Here is a 22,599-nt window from a genome sequence, read left to right on the forward strand (position 1 = left end):
GCAACAGAATAGGTCAGGATCCAAAACAGCATAATGTTCTTTATTTATCTGGACATCAGACTGGAAAACATTTTATAGCCTGTATCCACTCAACATCAATCCAACAGTTGGCTGCAACTATCTTTCAATCAATCCTGGATTCATCTTATATAATAATAGACCTGACGCATAATCAGGAAAATGCTCGGAAAGCTACTGCTGGCCAGTAAAGACAAAGTGTCTAGTGGTAAAGAGCTATAAACAGTCTACAGTTTGTAAGTACCTCCAACACTTATTTGAGATTAGGAGTTGTATTTGATGATTTTTGGTAAAGGGTGTGCGCCTATAGTATATTATAGTTTTTATAAGGGAGCATGTTCCTTTGACACTTTAAACTGCATTAGACTAGCTGATCATTTATTTAAATCGAATATATATGAATTGTGTCACATGCATCATTTTACCTCTTTGTTATCAGATTTAAATGCACTTAAGTATAGATGTTTGCTTGTTTTATGTTAACACATCCCTAACAGGTAATTCATATTTCATTGATAATGAAGTATTATTTTCCTTATTGTCAGAAGAATATCTTACTCAAAGACGACAGAGTCACTGGAATCTCGTTTTAAAGTTTTACTTGCAGCAAGGATTCAGTACATAAACTTAAGGAGTACAGTATTGACTACCAAAATGCAGTCGACACTCTTACTTTATACACATGAGAGTGTAAGCCCCCCCCCCCCCCTTTAGCTTTGTGAAACAGACAGCAATAGATCATACAAAGGACAAGGCTGAACCTTGTGTCTTTTATCAGTGAAAACAGCGGAGGACGCTTCCTATCTTCAGGTCCTGATAAAAAGTGTATTACCTTCAATAAATACAGTTTTGTGTAACAGTTTAAAATGGCATTTTTCTTACAATATAAAATTCTTTTTAAAAAATGATAAACAGGATTGACAAAACAAGGAAATATAAGTTTTTTTTAATATTGTAAAATTGACATTTTTATGTAAAGACAGCCATTACACTGTGAGACAAAGAATTCTGTATTTTTCAATATAATTTTTTTTTTTTTAAGTTAAAAACTTTTTCATATTCCTATCAACCCTGCAGGGGGGATTGTGTTATGGTTGACCACATCAGATTACCGTGACAAAATAAATTAGAATAGAGACTGTATAATAATAATTATAACTGACAGGACTGCACTTAAGGGAAATGGTAAAACAATTTTATTTATTTCAATGATTTTTTTAATAGGAAAAATGTATAGATAAGAAAAAAATCTTACTTTAGCTTTTAGTAGGGGAAATTGGAACAAATATTACATATTTTATTTATTAAAAATTGAATAAACCCCAGGGACAAATTATTTAAAATAATCTACATTTTTGCTAATTTTCCTTAACAGGTAAACCGCTACCTATGTTTATTTTTAAAATACATTTTGACACTGATATCTTTCAACATTTTTGAAAATAAATATATGTTTTTACTCGAATTTTTCAAATCAAGATTGACCTTATGGTAGCATGCCAAAGTATTATTCATCCCAACAGAATGCGGTGCATAAAGACTTGGACTGCTTGGACTGTGACGGAGGCAGATAGCATTTTGGTCGCGCGGGGCAGATAGGTGGAGCTCGTGCGCAGCTGGTGTCACTCATCAAAGCAGAGAGAGAGAGAGAGAGAGAGAGAGAGAGAGAGAGAGAGAGAGAGAGAGAGAGAGCGAGACCGAGCTAGCAGCAGAGGCCGCCGGGTACAGAGCCGAGGTTACCACAGGACATTACTGGTTGTAACGCTGCTCGACCTCAACAACGAGGAACAAGAGACACGCCAACGCAGACTCGGATATTTCCTCGACCCGTCTCTCCGCTACCTCTGGATATTCTGCTCTCTGGAGGCTCAGCGACACGTTGAAAGTCATTCGTGCCTCCCGACTCACGACCCCCGGCCGTGTCTTCGTTGCCGTGAAAGCTCGGACTCCGTGAACCGGGAGCGACCGAGGCAGCGGTGTGTTTTTACTTTTCGGTGTTTGCTGTATGAATTTACATCGAGCGGGGACTCGAGGCCACACAGTAAAGAGGAGAATGTGACCACAAGGGCTTGTAAGCGACATGACAGTTACATATTAAGACGACGTTTGAGTTTTTGGCCACATACCCGGCGAAGAACTGCGTAGTTTATCGATGGTGGGGCTCAATAAGTGTACGCTGTGGTTCTGAACTCGAACATAGTACACACATGGTTGTGGAGTAGTTTTTTTTACCGCCCCCGTTTTAATCAAAGTAACGATGGCCACAACTATTTTTGGCACTTGTAACCTTTCAGCTGTTAATGTTATTGTCTGGTAAAGTCGTTCGTGCGAACCCCCCATAAAGTTTTTTCAGTCAACTGCCTGCTCTCCTCTGAGAGCTGAAAGGTCACTAGGATCGGTCATCTTCCTCCTCCTCCCATCATGAAGATGTGAACCCTTCCCTCCCTGCCTCCCTTCCTATTTCTCTCCTCCTCGTCCAGGGCTTTGATCTTTTTTTCCCCTCTACTGTTTTGGTACAAAGAGATCAAACGCGAGCCTCGTCTCTCGGGGATGTACGAAAGCGTGGATGTTGTGGGTTTGAGCCCCAGCCCTAGCAGCCCCAGCCCCGGCTCTTTTCTGAGCATGGACTACTACCACAGACCCCCGGGGCTCGGGCCGGAGAAGGGGTTTCTATCCGGTGGAGTGCTCCACCGTACAGTTGGAGGATCCCTGCTGGCCGGAAGGCGCTGGACCGGATCCAGCCACTGTGAGTACTATTGAAAAATGATTTTGCCTTTTTTTTCTACTTGTGAACAAAATAACAGCGGGGTACACGACTTTCAGTCAGACTATGTTATTTAATTTGTTATTCCCGCAAGGGGCTATATGCGCTCTGAACGTTTGTTAGCCTATGCGTTAACAGATGTAAACTGTGGTGGATGAATGCACGAGTTGGTGCCAAGTGGGACACATGCCAGCCCCTTCCTCTAGGATCAGGTGCCCCACAACCTCTTTTTCGGTCTCCTGTTAACTAGATGGGAAATGAGCACAGCGATTTTAAACCTTACTAGACTCTTCAGCATGTTTTTTATTTTCTCATCACTCCTAGCTCCTTATATCATTTATAAAATTGTTCCACCTTTGGAAATACGATATTTGTACAGGGGAAACGGTTGCTCTATTTATGAAAAGTGTGATGGACTTCTCTGACCGAGGGTTTGGACGAAATAATAGACATTGTGCATGTCACACAGGATTTTAACTTTTAGCTATGTGAACTTCCAGAGTTACAAAGCTGGATATTCTCATTCCAGGAGGCTTTATTCTGCTCTGTATATATGGAAGGACGTTTGTTTCTGTTTGTGGTTGCTGGCCCCTTTTGCAGTGCCCCATGTTGTTCACTGTCCAAATGCTGATTGCAACACCCCTTATATCTGACAAATGCTCCTTTTTGGATCCAGTTTAAGATGACTTAGCTTTTTCACTAATGTTATGATGAGAATTAAAGTCATTGTGCACTAAGACATTAAATGAACTGTAAGTCTGTCTTAATCTGTTTTGCAACTGGAGGGTTTGGTTTATATGAATGGAGAAACTTGAGTGACCTCAGTTGGTGAGCAGCTGTCTGCTCTCATTTACCAAATCTAGCTCATCCTGAGCTCCAGCTCAGTGCTTCTCACTGGGTGGGACCTCAACCAGAGTCATTGAGAGCTATGTAACATTGCTGGCTTTACCAATCTGTTAGGTTGCAGCTTTCTGTCATTCAGACAGTGGTCACTTTTAAATGAATGTTCCTCACAGCTTTGTTTAAAGATACCCACAACACTGATGGAGAGTTTATCGAGTAATGATTGAAAGATTCTCGGCGAAGTCTGTTTCCCCTTAAAAAGGTGTTCCCCCTCACCTTAATCTGAAAAAAATCATAACCACTTACCTCTGACTACTCCCTCTTTTGTGATAATGGGACTGAGTAACAGGTTGCTAACAGGCTTAGCTAGAATTTGAACCATCTTGTTAATAAGAATGCAACCACTGTAAAGACAGCAAAGATGCGCTGGATTTATAATGCAAGACAAAAAACAGAGCATCATTGCATAAACATAAAGAGGGATAACTGTTTGCTTTCAGTTTTGCTCTAATTGTAATTGGAAATAACAATTTATTTATTGCAGAGCCCTGGTATGAGTCCGGAGCGTTCTTCCTAGAACTAGGTTTGAATTAAAATGTGTGTGTTCCTGGAGTAATTGTTTTTCTCATGCTGTTTCTGCTTAGGGCATTCTCCGAAATGGTCGTGTTTTTCAGTGAGCTGAGCTTCCAGTAATGTAAAGATTTGAATGTGTCAGTTTCAAGACTGTTGTAATTGGTCGACCTGCTACACTTAACGAAGTCCTAATCATGTGCATGCCTATTTGGGTCAATGGACAGTGTCAACATTCATTGGCAATGCCTGACAGACATCGCCGGCGTTGAGCCAGCATTGTAATTGAGACCCAACCTCCCTTTGCACACAAACAGCGGTGCTGTTTATAAACACGGTTGCAAATGGCAGCCAGTGTTTGCGAGCATAGCCAAAGTCAACTTTACCAATAGGTTAAGTTTCCCCAAAAAAGCAGAAATGTACCGTGACATTTTTGATGCTTTCTTACTGATAGACATTTATAGTCTGCTCTGGAACAATTGCCAAAATGTACTTATAGCACAACACAAAACAGAAAGATGGACTGTTAGCTTTGAATTTAAAGTTGCTGGAGGCAACTGTAAAAAACATGCATTTTATTTGCTACTGCCTTTAATGTTTTTTTTTATATTGATAAGTCTCAAATGAACACTACTCTGGAAAAGGAGACGCTGTCGGCAGCGATTTGTGCCACTTTTTGACCAAAGGCATATTAAACTGGAGCAGACTGTAATCTAAAGGGCTTTAAGTAAATGAAGTGGGCAGGCAGCATGAAAAGGGGGAAAAAACCATCTAACCTGTAAGGTAGTTTTATCTCAAAGCAAAGCATGACTTAAATGATCTGCTTTAGTCCAAGTTCTCCGACGAAGAAAAAACACCTGGTTTGAGGTAAGACATCCCAGCCAGACTTTGTTAATGGCTGATTGTACAGTAGTAAATGTTCATCAGGCTCACAGATCATAGATAAATAAATACAGTATCAGGTTCTACAACGTTATGGTGATCTCAGCATGGTTTGGTAGCGGTCACCCATATTTAAGTCTAATACCTCGTGCAGCAGCACAATATTGAATCTGATTTTTTTGTTTCCTCTAAAAAGATAACTAATCATTTAGACACCTGTAACAATTATTATGTTAATATCGACAGCACAAACTAGTTAACAAGAAAATCCCTTTGATTATATATTGTGATACACTATGGAGCAGGTGCAGCAACTCTTCAAAATATTTAAATGAACTAATTCATTCAATAATTTATGCCTCTCTAATGCCCCAAAAGTGTCACTGTTATAAAACACAAATAGCCTTGTAAACAGATAATGAATAGATGTTAGCCCTCAGTGAAAAATGGGGTTAGCAGAACCTGAGTGGATAGAGGTGGGACATGTCAGTGTTAGCTTCCTCTAGAGGGGTGTATTAAATTCTCAGCTAGAGAACCGGTAGTAGTGGAGAATGGGGAGCCTCATTTTTGGATTGGCCTCAGGCCTCTAGCTGAATCTGCCCCTGAGCAAAACTTGCTTGCTGACACAGATCTTCTGTTACTCCTGCTGCTAAACTCCTGCTCTTTTTTTCTTGTGTGTATATGAACGGCATCCTGGTGTCAAAGCCGCCCCATGTGCATCTCTTTCTGCTACTGACATTGGCGATGGACAGCAATCAGCAGTATGTGCTATTGCATGACGCTGCGTTCACAAACACCAACTGTTGCTCGCACGAATTATAAACACTGGCTTGTGATATAAAACTAAAGAGCACTTTGCTTCAAGTTTTAAAAAAGTCATAGATGCATGTTACTTGGTCTGCTGTTGCTACTTTCTCTAAAAAGTAAAGTGGTACATTCTTGGCATGAAGCTGACGAGTTCAGATGCTCTCAAATTAATAGAAAGCAGTGCATACTGAAAGAGGACTGACACAAAATTTATTTGGAAGTATTGCAACAAATAATTAATCAATAAAATTCCTTTTCAAGAAACTATTAAGCATATTCTCAAACTTTTCTGTTTATTTTATGCTTTGTCTTATGAACCTGAACCGTTGGTCAGACATTTGGCGTTATCAATAGTATTAATGGTAACAATTATAAGCTTGATCATAACTAAAGCTCATTTTTATAGATTTGGTATGATTGGGACGTGTCATAATAAATGTCGTGATTGCATAATCAAAACATGAGGCAATAATAGACAAAATGTCTGTAGTAAATGTATATGTTTTATACCAATTTCAAGACTGCGTAACATGCTATAGTCTATAGCAACAGTAGAAAGGGTTTCCTTTGACAGGGGTAATAACCTAAACCACAGCAAGAGCTGGTTGGGGAGTTACTAAGTCTGTGAATACCTTTTTACTAACATGAAAATCTAGATCATCTGCACTCACAAGAGAAAAACAAGATTCTTTCCTCACATTTGACCAAAGGTTATTCTTGCTTGCTTTACAGTTCACTTTCTTTTTTCCCCCTGTTGACCCTCTGCTGATGCTACTCTTGTGGATCAGATTATAGACCAGATCCCTAAAAAAACACGCAAACAATTAACCATCTTGCTGTGAGTTGAGAGTGCCGCTCAACTCTAGTGTTCTGTGTCACTGATTGTCACCCTCACAATAAGACAATAACCCAAGAGTGATAAGATGATGATATCACCGTGACATGGTTCAACATTTTTAGATCACAAACAGAGTATAACATTGACTCTCATCCTACCAGTGAGAGAAAAAGAGAGCGAGACATTTAGGTACAAAAGAGGAGTGGGAGTGCTTGTAAATTAAAGCTGTAACGACAGGATTGCCCTCACTCTGTGTGGGCGTCTTTGTGTCTGAGTGGAATGAACAATGTCAAACTGGTTCAAAGGTCATATACAGATGCAGGGACTGCTACAGCAATATGTAAGAGGTGGCTAGAAATGTGGCTCTTGTAGGGTGTGTGTGTCTCTGTGTGTGTGTGTATGTCTGTGTGTATGTATGTGCGTATGTATGTGTGTATATGTGTTTGTATTTGGGTGTGAGCCAAAGCAATGAGTCACTGACAGTTGGGTAGTGAGTCACCTCTTTTTATTTCTCCTTATATCTGCCTATTTCTTTTCTGTGTCAGCTGCCCAGTCATCACTTCTCTGCACTGAATGACCTCTCTCTCTGTCTTTTGGCCTTATGCACACAGTGACGCACTTACACATTCACTCATTCTCACAGTTTGTCTGGGAATATGAGAGCAGCCTATACTGACCAAATTTTACCTCAGTGTGGGAAAAGGGTAGGAGGTGAATGTTTGTATGTCATTGCATCTATCAAATGGATCTTTATTTCTGTCTATGTGTGAAATCACACTGATATTAAGTAAAAGCAGAATGAGTGGCTGCGATTATACATTCTAGACACAGACCTCTGACATAGCATGCTTTGTACTTGATTGCAGAGGAACTTCTCACATATTTACACATATTTACAAATTTTACATTTATGGGAAACAAGAAAACAAACAAAGTGGTGATACTGATCTTTAAAATATTCATGTTAATAGCTTTTGGTTTGTTTCCAGATTCATGCCAGGGAATTGCACTAAAACTATTTATATGTCAATCAAACTATTTATATACAACAAATTAACAGTTTAAAAAGAAATGTAATCTTATTTGTCATTAGGCCGATACCCATTTTCTGTAGAGCTAAAAGTTGCTTATTTTGCTATACTTCACATTTTGTGTAAAACCTTAAAAAAATCAGTGGAGAGGTTTTTTTCACCCTGTTGGCAGCAGGTCATTTTACCTAATAAACAGGGATTCTGACATGCAGTCTGCCATGTAGTCAGTGACAGTCAAATATTGTTTGTTATGGCAGATACTCAGGTCTGTATTCCCACTGTACAACTATAAAAGAACTTATTGTTGATGTAGCTACAGAAAATCTGCGAGAGTAATTCTTCATTCTAGTGGACACAGAAATTTCTTTTCATGAAAGATTCATGACATACTTGATCCACATCCTGAAAATCCCAACTTAACAATATGAATGTAATTAAGCTACAATATAATTAAAAGCGTAACTGGAAGAATGTGACCTCTAAGACTGTAATGACACAATCAGCTAATGGTTTTACTGGAGAAGACTTTGACTCTGCTGGTCATGTGGGAACTACAAATCACTCTGTCCAGTAGTGATTATACTGTACTAAAGAGTGGAGTTTCTTTTCCAAATTACCTTTTAATGACAGAATTCATGAGACTATCCGGAGTTTATCCTGCGAGCCCCCCGAGTGCAAAGTCCGGATTATGTTCGTGAGCCTGTGTGCAGAACATGTTGCTCTGTCCCAAATTAGAGTTAGTAGTTATTAGCTTACTCAATAAAAGGTATTAAGTAAGCGCAGTGGTTTGTTCCCTTTTGTCAGATTCGGTGTGGAAGTCATGATTCGCATGTTTAATTTGGCATGTGTTGTATGTCGGATGCCCTTTCTGATACGAGCCTCTGCATTTATCAAGACTTGAGACTGGCACAAGAAGACACTGGCTTGTGCCCTCTTGTGGTTGCATTGTTGTGTTGGTTTGCTTTTCTAACTGTGTAATATTCACTTGAAAATGAAGAATTTGATGTGGAATCCAGCTGTCATAAAGCAGAAAAGCTTGTAGGCTACCCAGCAAAAAAGCACAGTATTGAAAGGGTCAACATTTGATTGGACATATTTTAGCCAGTACAAATCCATTAGAACATAACCGAAGCTGCACTGATACCAGTCCTTGAGATCGTCTCTAATATAAAATCAAAAAATCTCATGATTAATTTAGTAGATAACATCCTAAATAATGAGATTGAAATTAACTAACTAATCTAGCTAGCTGTCTTGTGCGACTCAAAGACCCCATTTAACCTTGGTTTTAAAGTGGGGTCGGGCAATCGGCACTAAATACAAATGTAAACAACCACCAAGACCGATTGTGATCCGGTCACTAAAACCGTTTGCCAAGATGCTCTGGGATGCCTCTGACCACATAGCGTTTGTTTTTATTTAACCCTGGTCCTTAGAGACCCCAGCTATTGCTCTTTACTCTTAGATAAACAAGACTGATGTCCAAAAACAGCATATAAGTTTTTAATGTTAATGTGGAGGGATGGTGTTGATACCTCCTGTGTGCTAATAAAAAGAATCTCCCTTGGATATTTTCTTCTTTTACTTTTTAGGATATTGAATTATGGTTGAATTCCCATAAACTAAACTCTATTGTCGCAACAAAACTGTCAACTGCACAAGTACATTTTTAAAATAATTCACACTTTTTGCAAAACCTTCAACTATGTTCACCTAGTTAGACATAGTTTTCAGGTCTGATTCAACGTTTTTGCAAAACACATTCTGCACAGTGGTGTACAGAAGTCGAATCAGTGATTGAGGTTGAACCCAAGAGTAAAAAGGCTGAAAGCCAGTTCACATGAGTTGAATTGTAACTTCAGTAATGGACGAAACCGAGGAGGACGCAAACAGTATGTCTCAAAGGTGCATAAAGATTCATCCCCTAACTCACCTAAATCATTACTGGTGCAGCCAGTAAATTTAAAGAGTCACACAAGTAGTTTAAGGGAGCTCACCTGAGTGCAGTGATGTGTTTTAGCTGATTGGAAGGTCTAGTTACTAGTGAAGGATATTCCTGGAAATCAACACCATAAAGGAAAAAGCAAGCAACTAAAGTAAAAAGTTAATGAAAAACAGATATCAGGGGATGGATATGAGAATATATAAGTACCTGAAAATGGAGAACAGTTAAATCCATCATAAATATATGGAAGGAATTTGGCACAGCCTAGAGTTTTGTTTTGTCCTTTAGGCTTATACCCTGAGTTCAGGGTCACCACAGCGGATCATTGTCCGCATGTTGATTTGGCACAGTTTTTTACACCGGATGCCCTTCCTGACGCAACCCTCCCCAATTTCTACCAGGCTTGGACCGAGACAGCTGGGGAGGGGAATGGGCTGTTAGGGGTTCAGTGTCTTGCCCAGAGACACTGCGACATATACCCAGGCCCAGGGATCGTGACCAATGCCATTGCCTTTACCAACTGAGCTAAAGTCGCATAAATGTGCCTAGAGTAGATCCCCAAATGAGATGGGAGAGACTGTACACACAACAACTAAAACTGCTCACCATGTAAATATACAGATTTTGATTCAACACAGTGCACAACTTTGACCTGCTTTTAAGGCATCAGGTATCCCCAGAGAACAGGTGTGGTAAATGCCATTGTGCAATGTCCATCATCTTAACTATGTGTGTGTATCTCAAAATCCACACACACAGTTACAAGCAGTGCATTTGGTTTGGACGTGTAGCCGTCTGCATATTGTCGTGCTCACTAAAGCAGAAGTGGGAAGCAATAGGAACAGATAAACAAGCAGATGAAAAGAGAAAAGACACACTCGCTAGGAAATAGGAGGCGAGGGAGAGGAGCAAAAAGAAGTTTAAAAGAGGTCAGACTTTGCTTAAGGGAACTGTTGGCTAGTGTGTCAGTGAGAAAAGAGAGAAGACAAACAGAGGAGATATGAAGAGAGGGAAAAATGAAGGGATGGGGTGATTGCTGAGGAGGAGGATCTTCTTTTTATTTCTCTCACTCTCTTGCTCTTCGTCTATGTAAACAGAGCAGACCAGTAGAGGGGAGCTGAATCCTCCATACTGGAATGTCTGGTATGGCTACTAAATGAGGGGGAGGGTAGAAGTGTGTGTTTGTGAGTGTGTGTGTGTGTTAGGTTAGATATGGGCAGAATGACAGAGGGAGTCAGTGAAAAGTTGTGGATGGACCTGGTTTCTTAATCTGAAGGATCAGGGCCATAAAAATGTGTCACCATCTTTTTTTCTTTTTTCTTTTTTTTTTAGTTTTTAGAGCAAAAATCAAATGACAACGGCAACAGAATGAGCCTGGATGCACACAAAGTTCAAAGTTAATTAATTTTACTGTCAGTAAAGTCTAATCCCCTTTGTGAAGCAGCTCCTATGAATCTGGGACAATGTTAAAGTGGGTGTAATTCTAATATGAACTTATAGGTGGTGACTATGTTCACAGCATGTTCACAGTTTTTGCAGTTTAAAACCTTTTTGGTCATTTGGCATTAATGGCAATATGAATCATTTAAAACAATGTAAAACATTCTTTAACATGCAAATTTTTTACATACAACTTTTGGCTCATTTTTAAATTTAATGCCAAATGTTTCCAGTCTTTATGCTAAGCTAGGCTACAGAATGTTTTTATTCTTCTAAAACACCAGTGACCTGAAACCTGTTGCTATGGAAAAGTGGTGGTAGTGGTTGCAGTGCTAGGAAAATCTTTATCCTGCACTGTGTTGTCTAAACACACAAACAAGATGATCTACTCCAATGATGATCCACTGTGCTGCAGAACGCTCAGCTAATTTCATTTGGGCAAAAGCCTCATTTGGACACTTGTGCACACTTTTGTTTTACCGCACAATTTTTTATTTTTTATTTTTTGCTTTACAGTTATGTTGATGTTTCCTTTTATCACTGGTAACTATCTTAACAGCCTCTATGATACTTCTACCATTTCTCCACGTAGTATTACCATTGTCATTTCCAACACATACATACAATTTGAATATTGCCCATATCTTTTAATGATTCACGTCATTTTAATTTCAGTCAGACCAAATGTAAATCTGTCTGTTTTCTTCCCTGTCTCCTGCAGCTATCGAGACAGAGAGCACAAGTTCAGGGGAGGATCTGCTTGTGCCCAGCCCCCCCTCACCTCCACCTCCACCCCGCATCTACAAGCCCTGCTTTGTGTGTCAGGACAAATCTTCAGGATACCACTATGGAGTCAGCGCCTGTGAGGGCTGCAAGGTAGGCAGTAAAGCACATGCATTAGTTAAACACAGCATGCACACATAGTAACAATTGTTGTGGATGATTAGGAAACAGGTGCACACATAACCAGGCAGGCAACAGCAAGAAAACTGGAATGAAAAAGTACCTGCAGAGAACATTAAACTGCCATGGGTGAATAGGTCATGACCTTTACTCTAATATAATCTGATATAATTTATTGATCTCATCTGACACACTTTTATATATTTTTGTGCAAGTTTATGTTTTTGTGGTCTAATGCACTGCCTGCTAATAAAATCCACCAATCTTTTCCATAACATAATATAGCTTCTACAGTTTTAAGTAGAGAGCATGCTTTTCCAGTGTATGAAGTACTAATGATAGAGGTTCTGGTACAGCATCTGAACAGGCTGTTCCCAGGTTTCTGTTATTCATTGCATTCATTCCTTTGTGTCAGGGCTTCTTTCGAAGGAGCATCCAGAAGAACATGGTGTACACTTGCCATCGAGACAAAGTTTGTGTCATAAATAAGGTGACAAGAAACCGGTGTCAGTCTTGTCGACTGCAGAAATGTCTAGAGGTTGGCATGTCCAAAGAGTGTAAGTACAGTTAATAGATGTGTGTGTGTGTGTGTGTGCCCGTGCCTGTGCTTGGGAAGGGATGATTTTTTTGGAGGCACAAAAGTCAGAAACAAAAAGTTAGAAGCCACTTTACTGCTACTATTTATTAATTTATTAATTCAAATTCCTAATGATGAAAGTGACGTGCTGTAATCTGTTCATCTAGGTAGCAATATACAGTCAGCTCCAAAATTACTGGAACCAAAAGGCTAATTGTCCCATGTAGTTTTTTTCTGTACACATTTGGTTTTAAGATCAAGTTGGATATCTAATATCAGCTTTTATTTGATGGTATTAACACCTTGATACATTAACCAGCATAGAAGATGGCACCTTCTTGTCAGATCACCAACAATTGATCTCTTCCAAAAGTATTGGAACATACACTTTTAAAATAAATACGGCTTGATATTTGTTTGCAGCATCAAGCCTTTGGTTCTCTGACATCACCAAATTCCTCTTCTGTTGCTTTTCCAGGTTTTTACTGGAGCCTCCTTCAGTTATTTGAGTTGGGGGTTTCTCCATTCAATCGCTTTTCAACAGGCCAAATACTTGTGCAATTGGGTTTAGGTTTGGTGATTGACTTGGTCCGTCTGAAACCTTTTACATTTGCCAGTGTGTTTTGGATCATTGCATTGCTGTATGATAAAGCTCTTCTCAATTACTTTTGATTAATTTCTTTTCAAATCTGACTGATTATCAATAGAGATCAGTTATCCTGTTCCAGAAGCAGCCATGCAGCACAAGCCATGATGAAGAGTTGAGCTTGTATGGTTTGGAGCATGAGCAAGTCTACTCTTTCTCTTTGTACTTTTTACAAATTCCAACCTGGCTGATGAGGACATTCTGTCTTGTGTCCTCTTAGTCGTATTTCAAAAGTAGTGACAGTATTGTTTGAAAATCAATCTCATAGGACACACCGGGGCAGTAAGAAGCTCCTGGCAGTCACATGTTTCTTTACATTTGGAAGAGATAAAATCTGTTGTTTTAAAAAAAACAAAAATTCTTTACTTTCATCTGATGTTACTCTTTTAACCATAAGTGTTAAAGCATTAAAAAATAAATTAGCCTTGTCACTTCCGTACTTGTAGAGGAGACTGTAATTTGAGCTCAGTTCCCCTCTGACAAGTGACAGCCTTGATATTTGTTTCCCTCTGGTGGATTTTCACAGGTAATACATGCCCTATAGACTCTTTAGCAATAATTTGGAATACCCAGCTTCCCGCATCACTTGTCCAAATGCTTAAATCTTAAAGTGGTTGTCCAAAAATGCAGTATTATGTTTATATAAAGTTGGGGTAGTTGAGATAGCCAAGTTACTACAACAATGGTCAAGGTGATACAATATAGAGAGAATTACACTGTAGTCTGCAGTATGAATGAAGCTCTAGAATGCTCCTTTTTAAATTACCCACAATGCAATCTGATTTCTTTTGTAAAAAATCCACTTCCTAGTAAATACAAATGAATAATACCAATGAAGCCATCTTTAGGTCTTTCTACAGATGTTTTATAGGGTTCCAGTCTGGTCTGGGTGAGAAGTCAGAGATTGACTTCTCACTCAGCTCTTACCACTCTCTGTTCCTGCCAATGAGATGCACGCCCATAGCATAATGCTGCCCCCTGCTGTGTTTCACTGTAAGGGTGGTATTAGCAGGTTATAAGCAGCGCCTAATGTTTTCCGGACATTGTTCATGTTCTTTAAGGTATTCAGTGTTCAACGTGAACTGCAGACATTTCAGTCTTTGTATCTTTACTTCCACCTTCAGTGGTGCGAAATGACAGAACAAAGAAGAAGAAGGAGGAGAAGAGGCAGAGGGAGGCAGAGACATATGTTCTATCACCAGACACACAGCAAATGATTGAACAAGTTCGCCGGGCTCATCAAGACACGTTTCCCTCCCTCTGTCAGCTGGGAAAATACACCACGGTACTTACACAGATACCACATCATATTAATTCATGGATTAATGATAAAAAATACAGAACAAAACAAAATGATCACATAGCTTTGTCTAATACTATAAAGCCATTTCTTCAGCTTTCTTAACAAACATATGTCTGTTCATCTCCCTTCCTCACATCACTCCAATCTACAGAGCAAAAGCTCAGAGCACCGTGTCTCACTGGACGTCAATCTTTGGGACAAGTTCAGTGAACTGTCCACCAAATGCATCATTAAGACTGTGGAGTTTGCCAAGCAGCTCCCTGGCTTCACAACATTAAGCATCGCTGATCAGATCACCCTGCTCAAAGCTGCCTGCCTTGACATACTGGTGAGTTTTAACATGTTTATCCATAAGAACTGAACAATTCCTAAAGAATTCCTACACTTAGAAAAAGGTACAATTGTGGCACAGCAGAAAGATGTGTATAAAATGTCCTATAACATAGGAATAAATATTTCCTTCAAGTTTTTAGTCACTTCACCCCTCCTTTCCTAGATTTTAAGGATCTGCACTCGCTACACCCCAGACCAGGACACCATGACTTTCTCTGATGGTTTGACTCTGAACCGCACCCAGATGCACAATGCTGGTTTTGGTCCTCTCACAGACCTGGTCTTCTCCTTTGCAAACCAGCTGCTCCCACTTGAGATGGATGATGCAGAGACAGGGTTACTCAGTGCCATCTGTCTGCTATGTGGAGGTACTGCACTTGAAAAAAGTGCATAAGTGACAGTGTCCAGCAAAGGTCTATGTCACATATGTATGTCTCAGTAGATCGCAGTTATGTGTTTTATCAACTGTTAATCATAATGATGTTTTTGTGTGTGTGTGTGTGTGTGTGCAGACCGTCAGGATCTGGAGGAGTCAAATAAGGTGGATATTCTTCAAGAGCCACTCCTGGAAGCCTTGAAGGTTTGACATTGATTATTATAATAATATATTGTTACAAATATTATTTATATTGATTTATGTTTTGGTAGTGCTCATAACAAATATGATGTTTCCTCTTTTCTTTAACATGGAAGAAACAGGGCACATGATTTCCCCCCCAAAAATTGACACATTTTGTTTCTTTGCGTTGTAGTAAAAGCAGGAACGCGTCCAAAATAGAAAATAAAAGTGCCAAAACTCTCAATCATTTATACATTAATGTGTGATATTTTAATACAACAGTACATTTCATAAAGGTAAAAAACCGGGCTCCCTGTGTCCATAGATCTACGTGAGGAAGAGGAGGCCTGACAAGCCCTGCCTGTTCCCAAAGATTTTGATGAAGATTACTGACCTCAGAAGCATCAGTGTAAAGGGTAAGATGGACACATATACACTTCATCTATGATGTAATTGCACATTCACCATTCTGGTGCTCAAGAGTTTATCATTTTAATAAAGTTCTAATTTCACTGACTTATTTTTTCCATTCACTTCTACGTTTTCATTCCTTTAACCTCAGTGAAACATATCCTGCTGCAACATATGAATTATGCTTTTTGAGTCACTTGAAGACTTTCGGTGTAAGACATTCTGTGCAAAATAAGGTGCAGGACATTTTAGTCATGGTAGCTTACATGGTGGAAAAATTTGCCAAGTAGAGGCAACTTTTAAATTTCTTCTGTGAACATTCTGTTCTTTTTTTTCCTGTTTCTAGGAGCAGAGCGAGTGATCACATTAAAAATGGAGATACCTGGTTCTATGCCCCCTCTCATCCAAGAGATGCTGGAGAACTCAGAGGGACTGGATGGGCATGGAGCTGGGGGAGGGAGAGGTGGAGGGAAAAGTAGAGTAGGAGTCAGAGAAGAGGGTGAAACGGAATTTGGGAACTGTCAGACAAGTCCGTCACCCAAACCAGTCCCGTCTCCCAGCCCAAGCCCCATGCCCCACACCCCTTCTTCTCCTTCCCTCTCAAGCTGAATTTCTACACTCAAAACCTGTTTCATACAGTTACCCCAGGGTTGTAGTTTGGTACTGCAAGAATATTATCCACATGGTGGACCCAGAAGGTGAATAGCAAAAACTGCACCTGATAACAGCAAATCTGACGGGCAACAACCCAACTAGTTTGTTGGTTACAGTGTGAAAGAGGCTAAACATCTTCTCACTTGTGTTGCTAATATGTGAGAGAGAGTATGTAAGAGATGGTTATGTTACATGCTAATATCCTATGTTGTGAGGACTGATTTGTTTTCAGACATCATGGGTTTAGAAAACTGATGCAAAAACTGATTTCTTTTTTTTAAAAACCTTTTTAAAAATGCCTAAAAGGTTTACACTGATCTAGTTACTACATAAATGTGGAAAGGTCGGTGAAGAGGATTCTACTACTCATGACATGAAAAGTCATGTCAATATGCAGAATTATCCATCCACCCATTATCTGTAACCGTCTATCCTGTTCAGGGTGGTGTGGGGCTGGAGTCTATCCCAGCTGTCATTGGGTGAGAGGCAACATACACCCTGAACAGGTCACCAGTCCATCTCAGGGCCAACACAGACAGACCACCATTTACACTCACAATCACACCTACAGACAATTTAAAGTCACCAACAAACCTAACATGCATGTCTTTGGATTGTGGGAGGAAAGACGAGTTCCTGGAAAAGAAGCCCATGCAAGGATGTTGAGAACATGCAAACTCCACACAGAAAGGCTGCAGCCAGACTTGAACCTTGGACATTGTTGCTGTGAGGCCGCAGCCCTAACCACTTTACTACCATCATGCCCATGTGCAGAATCCTTAAATGTAAAATATTGTATATAAAAAAAAGTCTGTGAAAGCAAATGTCGGACTGAGAAGAACTGATAAAAGAAATTATTTTCCTAAATGTGCATTTGTATATATTGTTTTTCCCTAATGCAGCTGTAAAGAATTCTGCCCACATCTTTATTACTTGCAGCTCTCTGCAGTCTTCTACGTTTTGTCTCCTCACAGTCACTTCAGGGAATAATACGAATAATCAACTGAAATTTCCTTCACTGGAATCAGAACTATAAACTAAAATTGTAGACACTTTTTATATTCCACGTCTACCTTTTGGTGGACACAGTGAAACCAAAGCAAGCTGTGGTACTGGATCTGCAGAGTTCTGCAAAGTGAGCATTTCACAAAGGCAATGTTAAACCCCCAACAGGGAATTACAGGTACTGCCAAAACATGTCTCTAAATGTACACGTGTATAAATATGTTTTGTTTTTGTAGTCTGCAATACTTAAAATCTGTTCACACAGTGCCACTGCCTCACTATAGCATCTCTACTGTCAGGCACAAATCTTGTTTAACTCCAGTCTAAGTTTTGTCTTGTGATATACAGCAAGGCAAAACTCATCGAGTTCAATAAAGAATATCATTCTCTTCCTACAACATGTACGAAATATTTTTGTGTTTTGGTCAGGGGTGGATCGAGATTTTGTTTTTCTTTCATTGGGACACATACTTACAGCAGAAACGTTTTAAAACACATTTAAAAATCTTTTTAGAAATAAACTGCATAATAATGTTTTCATAAAATGTTTGTGAAGTGTAATAAATGCCAAATACGGAAGATATTTTATCTATTGTACTGATTTTAACCCCAAATAGTCATGAACAAATAAACACTGATCTACCTGCTTGCAACTGCTATAAAATGTATATAATGAATCCAATTTATAATGATTGTGATTTTTTTTTTTAGATTCTGTCTGTTGTCCTTGTGCTAAAAATTCTAAAGCAGGTAGCTAACAGCTCATCTCTGACACGGGATGGTACCTGTGGTGGCCAACCAGATTTTACCTCTCAGTTCTTGTGGTGGACCATGGATGTGGGAGAACTGCAATTGTGTAGAGACCTGAGCAACAGAGACCTGAAGCGTCACACAGGTTGCCTGATCTTGATATTTTTTTTATTATTTCTATTTTGAGCACATTTAAAAAGTGACATGGCAGGTGAAAGTATTTAATGTCATGTTCTACAAACAAAACTCTTAATTTAATGTTTATCCCCTGTGGTTGACACACCACCCCAAACAGCAAATAATTTAATATAGACACTGGAGTTCTGTGTATATTTTGTGGAAAACGACAATGGCATAAAAAATACAAGAGAACTCAGCTGTGTGTGAAACCAACAGAAAAGACCTTTTAAACAAAATGACTGAAACTTGTTTTGTATCAGCACAAGGCTCACTGACATTTGTCAGTCATCAGTACAAGTGGGACAATATATTTGTCGTAATTATATGAATTCTAAAATAAAACAATGTAACAACCGATTTTGTTTTTTTTTTTTTTTTTGGCCACGTGAGGCCAGCAGAAACACAACCAGGGCCGTGAACAGGAAGTCCCGAATGCAGTGTCCTGACCAATGGGTTTTATCAGCTGGCACAGGTGAAAACACCAAGTCAAAGACAAATACATAAATCAGACTTATGTGAACAGCCAGTGTAAAGTGTGTAACTAAACTACTGTCAAAATTGGCTTCTGTGTAGTTTGGGCAGTAAAAAATGTTTGGGGGCATACTTTTACAGACACACACGTTTATTCTGTCTCTGGATTTATTAATGTTTGTTTTTAGCTCATAATTTGGCTCCACATCAGTGGCAATAAACGTTTTTGGCAATAAACACTTAAAACTTCAAAATAAGCTACATTTTTCAACGTAAGACCAGGTGAACCAGTACAGATACTGGTAAAAAGTTTGTTACAACTGGTAAACAGATTTAAACAGCTGTCATTGGAGATCACACTTCACTAAATGTGCCAGGAGACTGCATCATTTACATGATATGTGCAGGAGACATAAAAAAAATGCATCTAAAATGCTTGATATGTGAATTGTCCTTAAGACTAAAGAATCCACAGCCTCTGATATGTTTAAACAGAGGTCAACCTCTGTGGTGAATCTTTGGAGCAGCTTGGAATTTGAACAGCATTGTATTGCACTACTGCAGACTTTCTTTCAGGAGACAGCTGCCAAGGTTTTAAGAGCTACAGATCCTGATAAGAATTAAACTGGAGGAGAACACAGATCATAGTACCATCGTTATCAGGTCCACAGGTGTCTTTGCTGAAAGGGAAATAAGTTTCATTGTGTGTTCAGAATGTTTAGAAGTTTGTCCAGGAAGTTTAGAGCAGTGGTTCTCAAAGGTACCTGCTCTGCTTGTTTTCCAACTGACCCTGCCCTACCCGCTGCTGAATACCTGGATCAAGCACTGAAAATAAATGAGAAATATCTAAAACTTGTTAACAGACAGCTGAAGCTCAAACACACAGTGAGTTACACCTAATAACCACAAAATGTCTCATCATATGACTTTATGGTGGCCATAATAGTATGTGAGCGGAATTGACAGCTGATGTACATATTCTTGGTTCTATAGAATTTTACAATTATGACTCAAGAGTTTAATCCCATTTTGGAATAAGTGGTCCCTTCAGTGTCGGAACACAGACAAAGTCTCTCAGTAAACACTCTTCAGATTCTTGTTTGAAACGTTCACACCATCGTGACAGCTGATGATTGTGTCTGTAAATGATCAAGTGTAGGATCATCTCTACTCAGAGTCATGTGTCTGCTTCAAATCTTTAAAACTTCTTTCTAATATAATCCTCTTCTGTGACAACAGAGACTAAATTAACCTAATTTGTTTTAAATACATAATGTGACTTTGTTTTTTGTTTTTTTGCCCTAACAGTTCAACAAATAAGCTACATATTTTTGCTTATCTGTGAATATTAATGTAAGATTGTTTGATTTATGTTCAACACTATTTGGGATAAAAGAAAACAAGGTTATTTGAAGGTACAAACTTTAAAAATGTATTTAAATATTTTTTTAATATTAGGTTTCCTGTGCATACAGTCAATAGACTTCTAATAAAATTCAGTTTTGTTCCCAACAGAATCTGTTTTAGACTTTAGATCTGTATCAGTACAGAGCTCTGCTGTGTACTGTCGTGTACGTGTACTGTCTACCTCATTTACCATTTACCACTAAGGAAACACAGATTTTCATTTCTATTGCATTTAACAGGGTTAAGTTTGCATCCCCTTAAATGCAATCTCAGTGTAATGGGATGCAAACTTAACTCAGCTCAATTCAACCTCTTATTTTGAAATGGCAAAAGGAGCACAAGGTGTTTTTCATCAACGTATATTTATTGCACATTTAGCTTTAATCCAAAATTGATTAGTTATTTATTTTTTTATTTATCAATGGGATGCAAGTTTTTAACCTTTAGTAATTTTCATTATTTTATTGTAACTTTGTTTATATACATTCCTGGATCAGTTTTCTTACTTTTGGTGATAAAAGAGCATTTTGATCAGCGGTGCATTGTTATTATGTGAGGTTTTGGGGAAAGTGTGCATCTCCCTACGTGCGGCTTTAATGTAATGCAGACTTTTTCACCAGCTGTACATTTAACATTGTTTTCTATGTTAAAGATTAATGATAGAGACACCAAAAAATATGGTGTTATGTAGTAATACAAAACATTAGGTGGCATTAGGTGACTGTGGCGCAGGAAGGTAGAACAGTTGTCCACCAATCTCACAGTTGTTGGTTCAATCCCCGGCTCCTCCGGTCACATGTCGAAGTGTCCTTGAGCAAGACACTGAACCCCAACTTAGTTGCTCCCGGTGAGTGTTGGCCAGCTGCATAGCAGCTCCCCCATCGGTGTATGAATGTGTGTGTGATTGTGAGTGTGAATGGGTAAATAAGAAGCAGTGTAAAGCGCTTTGAGTGCCAATAGGTAGAAAAGCGCTATATAAGTGCAGACCATTTACCATTACCAGTAATATTTTAGTTCATGTTCACTAAATTTTGATTATTTGTAAAACTAAAAGTAACTAAAACTTATTGTGTTTTAGTTATTTTACAGATGCAGATTTTTAATGCATGATATAATTAACTAATAAATCCTGGTGTATTATTATGGTTTAATGGATTATTGTCTTTTTAGCAGCTAGTTGCGTCATTATATTCACTAGCTAATTTATTACCTGTCAGGTGAAAACACAACATTTGCCGTTATGAAAAAGTTATAAACAGCTATTCTTGCTCCGGAGTTGACCCCACTAGTGTAATGAGTCGTGGTGGATGTTTACAGATGCTACAGGGTCTATTTTAACGTTTTTTATTTCTACGTGGTTCATTTTTGGGTAAATAAAAATCACCTGTATAGTGTTTGCTTTTTGGTCCCCGTGTTACTCCACATGTCTCCTCAGGGTGAGGTGTGTCAGATGATTTATTTGTTTATGTTAGACAGGTTTTAAAGTTGCTCCGACATGCAAAGTCCAGAACTCAGGGATTGCACAAAGATTACATCTGGGGCCTTATGTCTTTTCTGCAGGAGGATTAGCTGCCTCTTTACTGAAGGACTAGCACAGGTCCTGGTACTTGGAACTCCTTATCCTCAAGAAGCTTTACTTATTGTGATCCTTGAGCAGATTTAAATGTTAGAATGGAATTTTTCCACTGCAGCCACTGGCACCCAGGAGCCGAGTGCCTTGCTCAGGGACACACCTGGTGCATGGACTGAGATTTGATCCTGCTGACCTCTGCATCCCAGGCTGAAGCTCCACCAGGCCGCCGTAAGTCTGATGCTATTTATTGAATCGGAAATCAGGAGAAATTGAAACTTTACTTTTAAAATGACACTTTTGCCACAAAAACAAGAAAGAAAGAGATGAAATGGACACAGATGTGTTTTGGATGTGCAAAAGATTTTATCTTTTCATTTCATTTTTATGGATTACTATTACAATAGGATTACTTTCAGCCATCAGTCTTCAAGCAAAAGAGCCAAGCATATTATACTGTAGTTCCAGCTTCTAAAATGTGAGAAATAGCTGCCAGTGATGGCGTTTAAAACTGAGTTCACCTTGGCCTGTAAGAATCTCTTGGAAATGGCTACTGATAAAATCATCACATTAATCGATCATGATGATAATCATCAGTTGCAGCTTCAGTAGAAACACAGTACTGTCAGCTACACCGTTCACTGTAACAGAGTGGCTAATAGTTCATGTCAAACAAAGGTGCTCAGGAGAAT

At 39.0% G+C, this 22,599-nt stretch overlaps 1 protein-coding gene across 1 annotated transcript; it reads left to right on the forward strand.

The window, feature by feature from the left end:
* The first annotated feature begins 1,704 nt into the window (after nucleotides 1-1,704).
* Nucleotides 1,705-18,108, forward strand: LOC137099983 (retinoic acid receptor alpha-B-like). Its single transcript, XM_067477515.1, has 9 exons — nucleotides 1,705-2,764; nucleotides 11,860-12,014; nucleotides 12,457-12,598; nucleotides 14,389-14,549; nucleotides 14,719-14,895; nucleotides 15,064-15,268; nucleotides 15,413-15,480; nucleotides 15,785-15,875; nucleotides 16,217-18,108. Exons 1-9 carry the CDS (start codon nucleotides 2,569-2,571, stop codon nucleotides 16,477-16,479), a joined length of 1,458 nt encoding a protein of 485 aa, XP_067333616.1. The 5' UTR covers nucleotides 1,705-2,568; the 3' UTR covers nucleotides 16,480-18,108.
* Nucleotides 18,109-22,599: the final 4,491 nt, after the last annotated feature.

The sequence above is a fragment of the Channa argus genome, chromosome 15 (genome assembly GCF_033026475.1).
Source record: "Channa argus isolate prfri chromosome 15, Channa argus male v1.0, whole genome shotgun sequence".
NCBI classification, from domain to species: domain Eukaryota; kingdom Metazoa; phylum Chordata; class Actinopteri; order Anabantiformes; family Channidae; genus Channa; species Channa argus.